The sequence below is a fragment of the Nyctibius grandis genome, chromosome 5 (genome assembly GCF_013368605.1).
Source record: "Nyctibius grandis isolate bNycGra1 chromosome 5, bNycGra1.pri, whole genome shotgun sequence".
In the NCBI taxonomy this organism is placed as follows: Eukaryota; Metazoa; Chordata; class Aves; order Nyctibiiformes; family Nyctibiidae; genus Nyctibius; species Nyctibius grandis.
The window spans coordinates 17,821,299-17,839,058 of NC_090662.1; the positions used below are offsets into that span (position 1 = coordinate 17,821,299).

Sequence of the window (17,760 nt, forward strand, 5' to 3'; positions counted from 1 at the left end):
CAAGGAAAACGCTTGTGTTAGGAGTCTGCTTCTACAAGATGCCAGGTAGCAGAGGAATTTAAATCTGTATTGAATTCATGGTCTGGCTCTTAGAATTAGGTATGCTGCAAGGCTAAAACTGGACTGAGGGTTAGGAATAGTACATCTTCAGCCATTATGCATAAGGAATTCTTCCTTGTGCTAGGAGCTCAAGCTTGTTCTTCATAAAGATTAATACTGAAGCATGTATAATATTCTTCCAAAAGGCTTTTAAAAAGTAGAAATTTTTTAAAAGTACAAACTTTTTAAGTACCTTGCCCTTTTAAAGGGTTATTTATGTTTCTTAGGAAACATAAACCGGACTAAACATATATTTTGTAATCAAACTTCTTCTAAATATACTATATAACTCTACATAGCTATGCTACTTATATCAGCTTGAAAAGATACACCAAAACTAAATGACTAAGGACCTGAAGTTAATATTTAAAGTGTAATATTAATTTGTGCTGAATTATCTGTTAAACTCAAGAGGGTTAACTAGTTCATTGTTCATTTTTGTTCTGTTGAGCTCCTCTAAGAATGAATTTGGCCTAGATTGTTTAATTTTCTGCAATGATTTAGATATCCAATATGTTTAAGAATCATACTTTTTCTAATTTTTCTCTTTGTCATGCAAAGTAAGACTAATTTATCATTTTTAAAGCTACTGAATTAGCAAATTTTTTTTTTTAGTGTTTGAAGTTAAATTCTAAATCAAATACGTAAATATGAAATGGGGAACCACTATTCAAGTAAATGATCTTTTTTTAATTTCAGGGAACTTTGTGTTTACCTTTGAGGAAAATTCAGAATGCAATCCCTGGGACTCTTTTAAAACCTGCCATTTACTTTTGCTTTACATTTGTTTTAGCATTTTCTGGTGTTTGTTTTTTTTTTCCCCCCCACAAAAAAATGAAGTGTTTATGAAATTACTTTCTCAGCTTTGACAAATGTTGGTTTTGCTGGAAGCTAGCCAGCATCTTTTTGCAGAATAACTTTAACACAACTGTGCTATGGTTACCTAAACAGTAGGATAATTTTCATAGAATTCTTGCTACTGTCGCTCTGGAATCTATGCTGCTGGTACCTGGCAATTGCCTCAAACTAATTAGTTCTTTATTTTTGAGGATGAATGTTTATTCCACAGAAGGATAAATAAAGTGTATGAAGTCACTTTAGGGGAAAAAAAAATATTTTTATCAGGATGCGAGATGTTTCTGAAAAGAAGCTGAAACAAAAGGTTCTCATTTACTGCAGATACAGAATTAGAAGTGCTGACAGCCATCCGCACAGGTCAGACTATAGTACTGATGCAGTTTAATCTTTCATATGCTGTTAAGTAACAGTCTCTAATTTACCTCCCATCTGAGAAATATTGTGCAATTCTAAGTGGTATTTTAAAACTGAAAATAAGTACTGGATCAGGTCTCATTTGAATAATTTGTGGATATGAATAAGTACATTGAGACAGCAGAACATGACACGTGAGAAAATGGAAATATCGCACTTGTACTTTTCACACAGGCAAAGAAATAGTACAATAAATCCTTCAAACTCAGCAAATGTTAAGTGTGGGCTTACACCTCACTTAAGTCAGGAAGACTGCTGCTGCCCAACAACACAGTTATGAATTCAAGTGTATGGTTAAATGCATTCCTGCGTTAGTGCCACAGTTGTTCTGGAAGATAGTCAGACTCATTACATTATTTGGACAACAAATTTTCAGCCTCATTAAAACTGTAATTGCTTGAATGTTGCCATGAAATGAGGAAAATCTGATGGACAGTGTTCCTGAAAGACAACCCACATGCATGTTTGTTCAAGGTATTTTAATGTCATGGAAAATAATATAAAATTAAAATTCATGAATGATGGAACAAATGATGAAAAATGAAGAAATATTTTTAAAAATCCACTTTGCCCATCCAAGGTCCTTTTCCATTTCTACAAAAGGAAGAGAAACAACTCTCTGAAGTTCTCACTTATTTCTTCTCTAGATAGTTTAGTGAGTTGCTAAATGTCATTACTGTAAGTCACATTGCCTTTTTGATAGTTCATTAATAACGTGAAATCAACCTCTACCATAAATTAATGTTTGGTAACTGGGATCATAACTGTCATTATAAAATGCAAAAATCAAAATTTAGTTCATAGATATAAATGAGTCACAAGTTATTAATATCAGCTTCTCAGAGAATTAGTGAATTAATTTTGGAGCTTGCTTCTGGTAAATGGGCAGAAAAAGAAGACTTTGCCCTGCAGTAACTGTAATTCTTCAAAATATCTTGCATCCAAGGATCTCACTTTTGTTGCAGAGGCCTCCCAGCTGTGTAGCGATAGCCCACAACAAGGGGCAGAGCAACCCAGACCACTGCACAGCTCCTTCCTCACCCAGAAACCTAGTGTCTGCACCTGGGAGAAAACTACGGGCTCTGTAGAACCCAACCATACTGAGCAGCTCAGAAAATTACATTTGCTCTAAAATGATAAACTTCGAGTATCTGAGCAAAAAGACCTCACTGCTGGAGGCCTTTTCTGGAGGTGAAAGACAAAGCGATGTAATGGATTAAAGTCTGCTTTGCCAGATTGAGCATCTGACCTTAAAGCTCCTATCAAGGAATAATGATTAACAGTTGCGGGAGTGGAGGTTTTTAATAGTATTCCTAGTATTTCAGTTACTGTTGCTTGAATCCTTGTAGGTTGAGACATAGAATCAATTGCAGAAGCCAAATCAACATCATAGATGGTACTGATAGGGTCTGTGATACACTCAGAAAGTCTTTTAGCTGAAAAATAGAAAACGTTTTATAACCTCTCATGATTTCACAAATCTTTCAGACACAATTCCTTTTCTTCCCAGAATCCAGATGATAGGAGCCCATCGTGTGGGAGATGCTAGCGCTTTCTGGTTCCACATCTAATCCTGGGTTATCAGATATGGCAGAGAGCCTTTAAGGAGCCATGAAGTTTTTCCTCTATGAAAGTATGGTCATGTTCTCTTTATGCCCAAAGCGCATTTGCTGGTTTCTTTCACAAAACAAGTGGAATCTTGGGGAAAAAAGAATCGAGAAGTGAATGAAGTAATTAACATAAAAATCAAGCACAGCTTTCAAAATGAATTTGAGACAGAGCTTCACTGTAAGCCTGACTGCATAAAAAATAGTACATGGAGGGGACCTGGCAACGTGCTGGGATTTCATTTATCTTTGAAGGAATACAAGAACACAGACCACTTCTTTTTCAAAATGATGAAGCAATAGACATGGTATGGGCACATATGGTGACAGGTTTTTTAAAATTCCACTATCTTGGCTTACACTGAGAAATTCGTGAAAGAAACTGTTAAAAAGCAATTGACAAAAATTTGGTTTTGCTTCTTGCTTGCTATTTAGAATACACAGTGTTACCCTGACTCCACTGGGATCCTTCTGGGCAGCTGAAATGATACATGAACCTGATATATCACCCAGATTACATATTTATGTGAGTTCGAGCATGTGACTAACAGCAGGCAGTGGGTCCAACACTTACCTTAGTCCAGGTCACCATCCTCACCATGAACACATTTGACTGAATATTTACAGGTAGGTAACAGATCAGCAATTGGTGCTCCCTGATGAAATCTGTGGTGGAGTCTACACTCAAAGATTGAACCTGTGACTATTTTGGCAGAGATACTGATTTCTTCCATGCTCTAAACAGCGTGAGCTGAAGTCTCCTCTATGGTATTAGGAAATGAAATCATGTGCATTGATTGCACATGAAGACTTTGCCTCCGAAGATGCGTTGCTAATGGTGGCAGTGATTTTATGAACACCGTGGAAGCAGGCTGAGGGAAAAGATGTGGGTAGAGATTAGGCAGAGAAAGAAACTGTATTATTAAAGTATATTATTGCTAAAAGATTTGTAATGCTCACATGTTTTCTGCAAATCAGCTGATATTTCTTAGAAAAATTAAAGGCCTAGAGGGGAGTGGGCATGGCAGGGAAGGACAGGAAAAAGTAATTTCAATCTTCAAGGGTAGTTCAAGAACATGGGAAGTGACTGAAGAGGAAGAAGTAGATGTCCTCTTCTGAAATTAAGGTATTTTCCTTAAGTGCTCAACTGATCTTGAGATGAAGATGTTGAGGTTTCATTTTGGGGCTGTCTGTTGTTATGTTCATTGAAAGGAAAACCCTTGAGCGTTATTTAGACTTCTCAAGATAAATCGTATGCAGACAACCTTTTTGTCACCATCCTTGCTGCCATACTAAACACTCTTACTTTAGCAGCACCTGAAATTGCTGCCATGAGCTACTCATGAGTTGTCTTTCTAGAAAAATGGCTTTAAATGCATCCTTACTTTTTTCTGGCAACCTGTCCAGAAACGACATCAGTCTGGCCTATGGCACAGTTGCAGGTGTATGAATAATATTTCTTCATTCAAAAAACCCTAATCAGTTTGATTCCTTGTTCTTTAAAATGAAATCTGAACTGCAATCTGCCTGCTAAAAACTAGTACTAAAAATACTGCCAAATCACATGGTTAGAACTTGAGACCTGTGCTACATGCTTCCTTCTGAGAGCCAGAAAAAGTGCTCAGTAGATGTAAAATTCCTCTGTCCATACATGTAGAGACCTTACTATGGAGTACTAAGTGTAAGACGTGAAATGGATTCCATGACACCTCCTGGACGACTCAGAGTGCTTTGGGGGTCTTTGACACTTTGAAGAGCTCTTAAACAAACTAAAAACCGTGACAGGAACTGATGCTACCACTACTTAACCTGGAATGGTTGTGCTGATCCTATGGAAGAATGCTTTCCTTCGGATGTGGAAGGAAGAAGCCTTATGGTTGCGCTGCTGCTGATCTGTCTCTTCTGGCCTGGATCAAACTGGAAGAAAGCTTGAAATAATCGAGGAAACTTTATCAAGTGCTACAGATGTTTGGATAGATAACATAGCCAGTTCTGGTGTAGATAATACAGTGAGATGTGAATATTTGTTGAATAGCTATCCTTTGTGTCTTTGGAGAGGGGAAGTGGTACTTATACGTTGTGATTTTATTCTGCATGGAGTCAATAGAGGGGTATACAAACAAACACATCACTGACTTTGTCATGGTAGAGAACTGGTGAAATTGTTAGCTGTCTCTGCACTGATGACTCACTAACTTCCTCATGCTTCTGCCATGGTGAAGAGGTGCTCTCTTCTTCTGCACGGATCTGTTTCAAAGGCTTTGAAACATAGGCCTAGATACTTTTTACTGAAGAATGTATTCTCCTAGACACCTGTGAGACTGCAGACATAAGTCCTTGAAGAACGAGTATTTAAAGTGAAAACTTTGGAGGAGTGGAGATTTCTTCTTCATGTCTAACCTCTGAGTCAGACACCTCCTTTACACTTTACTATCACAAAACCAGAGCTTCATCAGTATTTGTGCGTTTTGAAAGCGCATTACAGAATCACGGAGTTATAGGAGGTAATTCAGACTAGAAGAAAAGAATTTGACAGCAGCCAGGATAAAAACATGGTATTTCCTGGATGTTAATTAAGATAATTACTGAACAAGTGTTTGAGGAAGAACCAGGGAATACGGCATGTTCATCACAAATCCAGACTTAGTAAGCAGTATTTTGTTTGTCATGAAAATGGTATTGTGTTATAGCCACAGTTGTTTTGTTCAAATAATGCTGAAGCTTACTTATAAGCTCACTGCTATACTCATCCATGTATTGTTTCACATTTACAGAGGAATAGATGCCATTTCCAGCCCTTTAACTTCCTACAGAATAGTTTGTGTTGTCTTTGTGTGTGGGTTTTTTTTTAGGAGCACAAAGATTGAACCATAAAACTTTCTTTTCTTGAGATGTCTAATTAATGATCTGAAAGGCAGAAAGCTGAGGGGGTGGACGGGAGTAATCAATGTTTGCATCCTGTGGCGTTCAGGTTCAATTACGCTGCTGAAACCTGGAAGCAGTGATGTTTTAAAGCAATCAGTGTTACACATTACAGCTCTTCTGGAATCTGTAGTTTGTTCATAGTTTATGCTGTAAGCACTGCAAGTATATCTCTCATTCCTTAAATTAGGTTGCACATATTGAAACGAATTATGTAGATATCTGATAATTAGCAACAGCTGACAATAATAAAGTAACAATCACAAAGAAAGCAAGGAAAATATGTCCTGCTTTCCACTGCAAATTTCAGAGTCAATGATCACATTCAAACGTCAGCACAGCATACACAACACACAGCCCTGATGTTTCTTTCACACTGTAATCTGATAGCTATTTTGAACGAAACTTCCAGATACTGTCCTAACACTTAGGTACTGTTCCAGCCCCCACACCTCAGTGCCATTTTAGAATGAGCAAATACAAGGTGCCTCTCTGGAATGATAACAATGTATATTTAGCCCTGTGGGTGCATGTCTTTCAGCTATCCCTCATTTTAGTTCTTAGTTTCTCTCTTTCCCATATAAATCATTCGCAGTGCTTGAGAACTATGTACTTACTCTAAGCCAAAACTTTAGAAGACAAAATAGCTGTACCTTTATAAACATGATGAGAGGAGATGGGTATCTCCCCAGCAACACTGAAGACTTGAATTTCCTTAACTCCTCCATTATTTTCATATGATGCTCTATTTATGGAATCACCAATAACCAACTACTTCCATTTTTCTAAGCAAAATAAAACACTAAGATCAGATAATATAAAAATTATCAAACCAAACCCCCACCTAACCCAAAGCAGTGATCTAAAGTGGATTAGTAGGGAAGAATATAAGATCATATCACACATACATGATATACTTTTAAGTTACCCATGCCAATAGTTATTACAATAGTTATATAATATATAGTACTATAGTTATTATAATAACTATTCATGCCTTTTAAGTTATTTGTGCCATGCCCTGTGGGATCCACTGATTATGTTTAGATTTTTACAGTAAATTATAAAAGAGGGAGGAACAGTATTATAATGCTGAAAAAGAGTTTTAATTTTTTCTTAAAAATTGTTCTTTAGTTTTTAGTCCTCTAGTACCCTATTTGTACTCAGCATTAGCCTCTCAAGACATCAGTAGTCCTTCACACTACTGTATGGACAAGGATAATAGTGAAATAAATTTGCCTTTGTGGTTTTTTAGCAATTTCAGCTGTAGGGTTACTGGTTTGGCTGCCTGCAGACACACCTAGAATACTTGTGAAGGTACGTGGTTTCTCAGCTGGACTGAGAACTTCAAATAGGCTGGTTTAAGAGGAAATACTTTGGTGATACTGATGAGAAATTGCTTTGTGTTCAACAACTGGACAAGAGAAGGAAAAGAAAGAAAAACAAATTCAGGTGATACCTTCCTGGAAACAGAGGCAGAAGATTAAAAGTAGGGTGTGAAGTTAGAAGGTTATGAATAAAAATACCAGTGATATATTTAGGAAAGACATGGATCTGCTGGAGCAGGTCCAGAGGAGGGCCATAAAAATGATCTGAGGGGTGGAGCGTCTCTCCTATGAGGAAAGGCTGAGAGCATTGGGGTTCTTCAGCCTCGAGAAGAGAAGGCTCGGGGGAAACCTTATCGCAGCCTTTCAGTACTTAAAGGGGGCCTTATTAGGGGACAGACATTTTAGCAGGGCTTGTTGCAATAGGACAAGGGGTAATGGTTTTAAACTGAAAGAGGGTAGATTTAGATTAGATGTTAGGAAGAAAATCTTCACTGTGAGGGTGGTGAGACACTGGAACAGGTTGCCCGGAGAGGTGGTAGATGCCCCATCCCTCGAAACATTCAAGGTCAGGTTGGACGGGGCTCTGAGCAACCTGATCTAGTTGAAGATGTCCCTGCTCATTGAAGGTGTGTTGGACTAGATGATCTTTAAAGGTCCCTTCCAACCCAAACCATTCTATGATTCTAAGTTATATTTCAGACGTGTGCAGTGCACAGGAGAATATGTTCTGTAAATAAGACCATGTTACTGTCTTCTGTATTCCTACTGCTTAACCTGCTGGCTAGGAACTCACCAGGTATCTACACTGAAGTTCTCTGTCCATCGTTATTTTGATGCACTACCTGAGATAGTGCATTGAACTTGAATTATACCAACAAGAGTCTAGAAATGAAATTCAAAATGAATGTATTCTGATAATGTTTGTGGCTTTAGAGTTACATTTGTCTTTTACAAATAAACACATTAAACTTCTTTATTTCTACGTGTAAAACCATTAATAGCCAGAGGAGTAGAGGACTTCAGTACAGGATTTGGGGTGATATCCTGTGATCTTTGAACTTTCCTACGTATTGTGCGACTACAAGACATGGCGTTTAATTTGCCTGTGCCTTACCTTCCCACCGGTGACACGGGCATGGTAGAACTGCTGTGATGAGAAATTAATACTGGGGGCTCCTCAGATGCCATGATAATGGACACAAATTAAATACATGAGAAATAAGATGATGGGACTGTTATCTTTATTGTGAATTATTACGAACAGATTCAGGGCGACTGAATTAGTGGTCTTTAAGAAAATATAAGGGCCCGCACAAGTACACGAGAGGCTGAAATTCATATTTTTCCATGTGTTAATGCACGTAATGACCAAGGTAAAGCCGCGTCGTTCCCTCGAGTCTCCGTAACGATAACTGTTGTTCTCTTTACACGGGCCGTTAACAGAAACGTCTCATTTTCTGGGTTCGCTATTTCCCCGTCGCTCTCGCGAGCACTGCCCGGAAGAGCAGCGGCGCCACCGCCGCGCACAGGGCTCTGCTCCGCCGGCGCCGCGGGAGCCCGCGCAACCGGCACCGCGCGCCCCGACACGAGCGGCCCCTCTGCCGCGCCCCCTGGCGGCCCGGAGCCGCCCCGCCGCGCCCCGTCCCTCCCCTGCCGCACCGGGCGGCAGCCGGCGCTCCCCGAAACATCCAAGGTGCTGGCTGCCGGGGGGCACGTTCCTTTGAGGCCCGGGAGAATAAGTGCGCCTCACCGCCGGCCCGCCCGCAGGGCGTTGAAGTTTGGGATGTTACGGCTGGGGCGCGGCCCGCCGCGCTCTCCCCAGCCGCCGGCTCCCGCGGAGGCCGGGAGTCGCTCGGTTGCTCGGGGCGCGCTCACTCACAGACGGGGAAGGAGGGGATTCCCCGTAGCCTGCGGGACGGGACGGGACAGGAGTTTCCGTGCAGGCGCCGAGGGGGAAGACACCGGGGAGGCACGGGAGCGAAAACGCTCGGGACCGCCCCCGGGCTCGCTTCCACCGGGGCCCTTCCCCGCCCCACACCCTTTGGTGTCGCGCCGGCACCGCTGCCGTTTCCTCCCCTGGGGGTCCGGTGCGCGAGCGGGGCAGGTCAGCGGCGCTGCGTCCCCTCGGGGGGGCGGCGAGCCCGCGGCCGCTGCCGCTCCTCCGTGGGACGGCCGCCGCCCCTCACAGCGGCCGTCGGGCACCCTCGGGCACCTCGCGCGCCCCGGGCTGGGGCAGTCACGCGCGGCTCCCGCTCGCGGTGACGTCACCGCCCCGCTCCCGCCTCAGCCGGCGGCGGCAGCCCGCGGGCGGCGGTGCGGGCCGGGTCTCCGCGCCACGGGCGGCGGCTGGCGCCCTCGCGCTGTGGAGGGTCTCTTGGCGCCGCCCCTTCCCCTCCCTCCCTCTCGGCCGGCCTCTCTCCCTCCCTCTCTCCCTCCCTCTCTGCGTGCGCTGCCCCATGTTCGGGCTGGAGAAGCCGGCGGGGCAGCAGAAGCCGGGCAGAAGTGGTGGGTTTCCGAACATGGCGTCCGTGGGGGATTTTAACGTGCTCAGCTCCAGCATCCCGGCCACCAAGGTGGAGCTCTCCGTGTCCTGCAGGTACGTCGGCGGCTCGGGGCCGCCCTGCCCGCTCGCCCAGGGGCGGCAGAGGGGGCAGACGGGCGAGCGGGCTGGTCCTCGCGGCGTGCCGGGGCAGGGGGCCCCTCGCCCCGGGCCTGTCACCGGAGCGGGTCGGAGAAGGGGCAGCGGCCGGGCGCGGGGTTGCCCTCCCCATGCCGGGCGCTGAGCGAGGCGCTTTCCCTTCTGCCCCGGGGAGCGCGCCCAGCGCGGGGAAGTTCAGTCCAGTTCAGTCCTCCGCCTCGGGCAGAGCCCGGGAGCGGCCGGCTGTCAGCCCGCTGCAGCCCGCCCGCCGCGCCGCAGGCGTGCCCGCGGCAGGGGGGTGCCGGCGGACCCCGGCGGAGAACCGCCGGCTCTCGCAGCGGCTGCCGGCAGCTGTCGGCTGTGCCGGAACGGGCAGCTGCTGCTGCTGCCGCCCCAGATCCTTCCCGTGCCGCTCCCGGCACGGCGGAGCTGGCCGGAGGGCAGCGGGAGCCGCGTCGCCGTGCGCGCAGAGCGTTTTCTCCAGCACGTATCGAACTTCTGGGGCTGTCCCAAGCGCCGCGGGTGGGGACGGAGGAAACTCCCATCCGGAACAGTCCTGTCATAGATTGTTTCAGGCTTCCTTGCAAAACTGTTACGAAACCGGGCGTGTTATCTCGTCACGTTTTCTTGGAACGCTGCTGCCGATAAATTAAGAAAATGCCAACCCATAACACAAAACCTCGTGTGTACAGTTTTGTTCCTTGACGTTTGGCTGTGGTTTGTGTATCGGTATTTCAAAAATCCTGCTTTCTCCCTTGAACTGCAGAGAATTTCCCATTAGAGCTCTAAAAACATTTTTATTTGTGGGCTTCCATATTTATATCTTCATTCACGTTTCGCAGCGTCCTTAGGTATTCCCTAGCAGTTGCAGAGCAGCGGTTCCTTTCGCCAGCAGAGTTGGCAGCTTCCAGCGGATGATTGGAACTGTTTGTGTTGTTTCCTGATGGGAAATGAGAAGTTTGTGCTACAGTCCCTTGCTCCATTTTCTAGCGTAGCTGCTCAGGAGTTGCTGCTGTTTAACGCGACTTCTCCGAGGACAGAACGGCAGTGCTCTAAACTTAAATTGTCAGACCACTCCCTCTCTTCCCTTAGTAAATAAAGTATGATTTGGTGTTTTATCAAAGGTGCATTTCAAAAGAAGGCTGAGGCAATGGGAAATAGAGTAAGATTGAATTTGGAATACTGAAACAGTTACTGGGCTGTCGTATCAACACACTTACTGCATGTCTCTGCAAAGTTCACTGGCAACAACCACAGAAAACCCTAGTCCCATGAAGGGCGTGCTGCTATGTGTAAAAGCAATCCAGGACCTTTAGTATTACTTTTTGTTTCTTCAAATAACCTGTCACAATTACAGACATCAAAACATTTATGCTGGATTTGACCCAGTTCACTTATAATGGGAGTTTTTGTCATTCCAGGTATTGTTTGTGTATACCTGCAATGTTTTCTTCAAACCTGAAATTTGTAGTGATTTGAGAATCCATCAGATAGTTACAAAGAAATGTAGGTATATGACATAGTCAATTCTGACCTTATTTACCTTACTTGTAACTAATTTCAGTATACAATGTTAATTTCTCTGTGGGTATCTTCAGGAGCCATGGCTGTTTTGTTAAAACTGCTTTTTGTTTTTGTTTGTTTCTGGTTTAAAAAAATGCTCTCCTAGCCTGATATGTCTTGATGTCAAGTGCAGAAGTATGGGAATTTCTGTGGTGATTCCTTTCTTCTTTATGTGCTGGAATGACAGCTTTTGATTACAAAATCATGCTTCAAAATTGAGTGTAAAATAGATGACATTGGGGCAGAGATTAATGATTAACACGTTTGTGATTCATCCGTAAACACAGTCATTGGCTAAAGCTGTCAAAAAGTAGTGTTAGATGAAATTGTGAAATACAGCAAGAGCAGAGGCAGATCTAATGTAGCGGAGCAACTTAAATGTATTGTCTCAGAGGATCCTCTGGTGTTGGTAATAGTCCACTGTTGTCTGCATCAGTTGTGCTAGTAGCCATCTCCCTCTGCACCCTGTAGCTCCCTTCATCACATGCCCTGAAGGGCATCCATGGTCTGATGAAAATTTCATTGTCACCTGCTATGTGATCTTTATTTGTTGTAGACTGGCATAATTTTGCACGATTGTCATGTGGTGAAGGATCAGGACCTTGGCCCTCGAGTCGGTGGGGAAAAGAGAATATAGGCTGCTCTTTATCTTTTACTTCACTACTGTTTTCCAGCCCAAAGATTCCTCTTCCTCTAAAGGGGTATTTGCACTGCATACTGGTTATAGGCCTGTGCCCAGACTTGAATCTTCACTTAGCAGCTGTGTGTGTGAACTTGTGGTCCCATGTGAGCTTGAGGTAAGTTTCAGGCCATGTGTCTATGACCCTGTATCTCCCTCTCTGGTGATGCTCTTCACTGATTCCAGTCTAGTTACATCTTAGAAAAACTTCATATTCTGTTCCCATCTTCCCTACTATCAGTGCAGTTGTTATGTTGTTGACTGAACTAGCGTGTTTAAGTTAATTTGATTAAGTAGATGATGGTTATCACATATCTTGAAGTTTGTGCTGTGCGTGAACATAGGAAGTTTAGCATAGTTCAGTGGGCTCTCAAGTTTTTCACTTTTTGTTGTGGTCTGTATAATGGTGATTTATGCTCCTCATGGTTACTGGGTGGACCAGCCTAGTTTTTTTCCTGTAGTCTCCTGATTGAGCCACAGCTTTTATGAAACCTTATCTTACGAGAAAGGCCAAGGGTTTCATTATGCCTCGTGTTAATGTTTATTTACTTACTGAATGAGGAGCTGTCAATCATAATTATCTTCTTGAGTGTAATTTTTTAATGTCTGTAAGAAAGTGAAGCTGTAGTTTGATCGCTTTATGACTTCTAGTAGCGTATCAAAGATGACACGGTTATCTGAAAGATGGTAAAAGTGTTGTAAAATATTGACAAAATACAGGGTCACTTTGCTAATTCAGAAAGTTTGTTATGATAGTATTGCTCTAATAGGCTTTATGCTCAATCAGGCAGTCTGTCCTCATCGTTCTGGGTTTACGCTGGATAGGCTCTACACTAGCTGTATTCCCACATCAGAAATAATGTGCACAAAGGCAGCATAAACTCCTTATCATGGTTAATTCAACAGAAATACACTTGGTTGGCCATGCATGGTTTGGATCAGTTCTGTGCCGCTTCACAATTTGTACAGAAATCTAATATTAATGAATGGGCTGAATGGAATTAAGCAACTCCTGTTCTCAGTAATGAAGATAATTTAATTTCAAGCTTCTTGCACAAAGGAACAAAACGTACTACTTCAGAATTTTTACCTTTCCTTTTGTTTGGCAGTCTGAAAGTCTTAACCAGCCACTTTCTAGTGGTTGCAGTACCCAAAAGTATTTTTAATTATATCTTTGATTGTTCTAGGCATTGATTTCTGGCAAGATCGCTCCTCTCCAGCCAGTATACTTACCTTCTGGGTTTTTTTGGGGGGGGAAATATTAATAATTTATTAGAAATCCGTGTCACAGAAAGATGCAATGATAAAAGAGATATCCATAACAAATCATTTGAGCTTGTAAGTCTGTATAGTACAAAATAGAGAATATAAAATTCATCCTGATTGTAAGTCTAGTTTGCATTTTCATGCTTTCTTTGTGTATGTGTGCCCAGGTTGGATTAAAAGTCTGTGGAGTGGTTATGTGTGACTGTCAACAGAAAGTTGATCTTACATGTTTTTTTCTTTGAAACGAAGCTGCCTAGACAACCAGTTGTCTTCAGCTGAGAAAAACAAGCGTATTGGGAGAAAAAATACAAACAGGTGACAGCGTCCATCAAAATAGTCATGGATATGCATTCCTGATAGCCTGCACGGTTTGGTTTTCACCTATGTGTTTATATTGTATGAACTTCAAGCATGCAGCCACATGACTTCTAGAATTTACAGCAGATCTGTTGCACTGTAAATTCAGTCTTGCGATTGCTAGGAGCAGGCCCCAGGTTTCATGCGAACTGTGCAAGTCTCAGGACTTGTCAGGTTTTGTCTAAACTTGTCTTTGCCTACATGGAGCTTTGTTTGAGTTTGCTTAGCTGCAAACCTGTCATGGTTTAAAGCTGGGCCGGCTTTTAAAGCGGTGGCAGACGCTCTCTGTTAACCACCCCCCCGCACCTCCAGAAGGGAAAGGGAAAGGGAAAAGGGAGAGAGACTTGCGGGTTGGAAAGTTAAAACAGTTTTAATAAACTATAATAATGAAAAAGAGTACAATAATAATATTGGAATAATCAAATAAATACAAATATATACAAAACCAAGATCGAGCTCCCCCGATGTCGGTCACGTCACCCCCGGCACTGCAGGGCAGGCTCCGGGAAGGCCCAGGCTGGGCCCAGCGACGGACGGGAACTGAACTCACGGATGCACGGATCGGGATCAGGGGCAGCAGGAAAACAGACAGAGTCCTCTTCAGACACCGGCCATAGCAGAAGGGGGAGAAGGGAGAAGAAAGGGCTGAAGGCTCAAGCTGCAGAAGCAGCCTGAGCCTCAAGCAGAAGAGAGCAAGACCCCTGTGATCCCCCCGCTTTATACTGAGAATGACGTGTATGGGATGGAATACCTTCGTTGGTCGATTTTAAGTCACCTGCCCTGTCTGCTCCTCCCTGCAGGCGTGACCCCCCTTCGGCTCTTCACTTGTAAGCAGTGAGGAATTTAGCAGTGACCTTGGTTTCTCTAAGACTAAGTACATCAAGAGCCTTTCTGCATAACATCCCTACCGGTGCCTCAGTGATAACTACAAACTTCGAGCGTTATCAGTCCTAGAAGCAGACACAGTCTGCAAAACATGCAGTTAGTTTCAGAAAGTGCAGTTACTTAGAAGAGACTTAGCTGAAAGTAAAAATCACTGAAAGGAAAATTGGCCTGGTTTAGGCCAAACCAGGACAAAACCCAAACTCAGTGTTTTTTCTAATGACCAGGTGGCTACTGCTTAGTTAGTTTCACTTTGGCTTGTCTTTGTGTAATTGTGTGGTATAACCATATTTCTTTCTACAGATAGTAGTAGCAAGTAGTTATTCTGTGTATATGATGTATTTGTGACCCACAAAGAACAGTGTAGTGCAGAAGAGCATCAGCATGGTGTGATAGCAGAGGCCTTGCAAGTGGCCTTGCAAGTGCATCAGTGACACAGGATGCAGGATAGGGGAGCAGGTGCAGAGGCTGACAAGAGGGGGCTCGGGATGCCACTGGAGACCCCAGTGCTGTGAAGAGGTCACCAGTGGCTGGTAAAGAAGTGCAGGCTGGGAGCTGGGCAAAACCAAAGGAGCTGAAAGAACCAGTCTCAAGCAGATGTAATACACACTATATACAGTAAATGTGGATGTAAAATGGAGTTGCATACCAATGAAGCAAGAGAAAGAGAGTGTTGGAAAAATAGCCGAGGTAGGGGTCCTCAGAGTGTGGAGGAAGAAGCCCTCAGCATTGTACTTTTTCTGAGACCACCTGCTCCACCACTGCCACCACTGTAAACTTCATGCTTCTCCCCAGAGAGGACGTGGGACACATGGATAGCTCACTGTAACACCCTCCCACAGCTGAAGCCAACAATCTTAGGCCTCAGAAGGATGGTATAAAGGAAAGTCTGGCAGCAGGAAAAGGGCTAGGTACTAGGACGTGTGTAACAACTTTAAATGTATTATTATGACAACCTTCTGTAGTAGAATTTTTTTTCCTCATTTTCTTTCTTTCTCTGCCCATCGAAGCAGTGCCTCCCCCACCAACACCCCTTCAATGGCTGAGAAAGGATGAGGAGTATTACATTGATGGTACACATTTGCTTTCTAGTGACTTCTTTGATGTATACCTTTTAAAGAATTGCTTCAGAAAAACTGTGCAAAACCAATCTGTATGTTTTATATGTTGTTGTACATTAATGAAACACTGTATTAACTACACATTCCTAAAGAAATCAGATCTAAAATAAGACAGCATATCCATGGATTTGGATGGGTGGGGTGAAAGTAGCTGGAAAGGATCGATGAGTTGACACTAGACTGAATAGGTCTTTTGACCACCAGCAATCCTTAGTGCCACCCCCCAGGATATGTCGCTAGTAGCTCAGAGCCGGAGACTGTTTACCTGCCCAGCTTTAGAAACATAAATGTAGATGGTTCATTCTGTTGGTTTCAAATAATAATTGGGTTGGTACTGAAGCAGAGTTCAACCAGTTTGTGATATTCCTAAATGGACTTTTAAAATTTAAACTGGAGTGGTCCAAGTTTTTGTTCCAGTCTGCTTCACCTGCAAGAGTATCTTTTCATAATCCAGTACGTCCTGTCTGTTTTCAGAGAATTGCTGCAAAACTATTGCTACATTTAAGTAAATAAACTTGGCAATTCCTTTGAGTTTTTTTAACCCCCAGGAGCAGTCAACAATTTTAATAGAGATTTCATCCTAAAACTGTTATGTACATCTAGCCGGAGAAGACTTTCTGTGGGTTGTCATAAAACTCATGGAAGCATGGCTGGTCTAACCCTTCTCATTGCTTCTCTCTTTCTTTTTCCCTTAAGAGAATGGCTTCAGAACCAATGTATGTTTAAATTGGCAATGAAAGTTACTGTGAGGCTGAAAATTATTTCTTCATCTTCTTGTGAACAAGAAGAGTCACTTCTTCAAAGGTTATGAAGAGGTGTTGTGGATGTTTCCTTAAGCTTACCTATCAGAGATATGTTCGCTTTCTTCCCAGTCCTTCTAGTGCCCCAAAGAGTGGAGACAGTCTGAACAGAAGGAAGAGGTCATTCTAATTGCTTCTTAGTCAGGAGAGCCACCATTTTCTCATCTGTGAGCCTTTCCTAAGAGAACCAGTTATTTTGACAAGAAGATAAAATTCTGAGAAATTGTCTAATCTGCTTTTAGGTCCAAGGGCATTTTGAATCTAGAGATTTGATGGCTAATAGCTTGCTTTTTATTGTGTTCTGACAGCATACAGAAGGAGAGAGTAAATAGCTAGGGAAGGGTGACTGCTTAAGCTAGCACTACAACTGAAAAGTTGTTTGTGAAATTACTCTGCAAGAAGTTAAGTGGACTCTTCACTCAAGTAGGCTCTCTGGATCATAGTCATCTTACCTAGGACTGACCATTGCAAGTCCAGTAATATCAGTTAAGGCTGAGGGACAGTGACTACTAGGATTTAATACAATTATGTTACAATTAGTAGTAGAATGGATACTATTCTGCATAGTAAAAAGTGAGGAGATGCTGCTTTTTTTTTTTTTCAGGATCTTCCTTGAAAAAGGCACATGGGCCCAGCATTAAATGAGAGAAACAGAAATGCGTTTAATGAACTGTTTAATGAACTAGGGACAATTCCTCTTCCCATGCAGTGATACAAGTGTGAGAAAAGTAGTGTATGCTTATGTGAGAATATAATATATTGAATATGTATGTTTTCTAAAAGTTAAAAATAATTTTCCATGGGTAACTAACTTTGTGTTTGCAAACTGCTGAGTGCTTTATTTCACAACCAAGGAATCTTTGCATGCGCTTAAATGTAATCTAAAGAGGAAGAGAGGCATAAAACCTTAGCACTCTGAGAGGTGCTGACAAAGTCATCTGAAGTAAACCACATTTTTATCATTAAGGATTTCAGAGCCGTTGAAAGCAATGTATAAATAAGTATTTTTCCAGTCATATGAACACAGTTGTTTTGGTTTTGAAACTAGAGAAATAGATTTTAAACTGTTCAGTTCTGTAGTTACTGCGGTCTGTTCTTCAGTGCCAGAATTCTGTCATTTCTGAAGGGGGAGTTGGATTTACTTATTCTTAGCAGCTGGGCTTAACAAAGAGTTAAATTTAAAACAAAACGATTACACAGCAGGAAGTTCAGGTATTGATCATTAA

At 42.8% G+C, this 17,760-nt stretch overlaps 1 protein-coding gene across 1 annotated transcript in view; it reads left to right on the top strand.

Moving 5' to 3' along the window:
• The first annotated feature begins 9,530 nt into the window (after window positions 1-9,530).
• Window positions 9,531-17,760, top strand: part of CPNE8 (copine 8) — a 106,789-nt gene continuing 98,559 nt past the window's right edge. Inside the window, exon 1 of the mRNA XM_068401191.1 lies at window positions 9,531-9,824. Within this exon, the coding sequence (XP_068257292.1) occupies window positions 9,685-9,824 (140 nt within the window). The 5' untranslated portion in view covers window positions 9,531-9,684. The remainder of the gene's footprint in view (window positions 9,825-17,760) is intronic.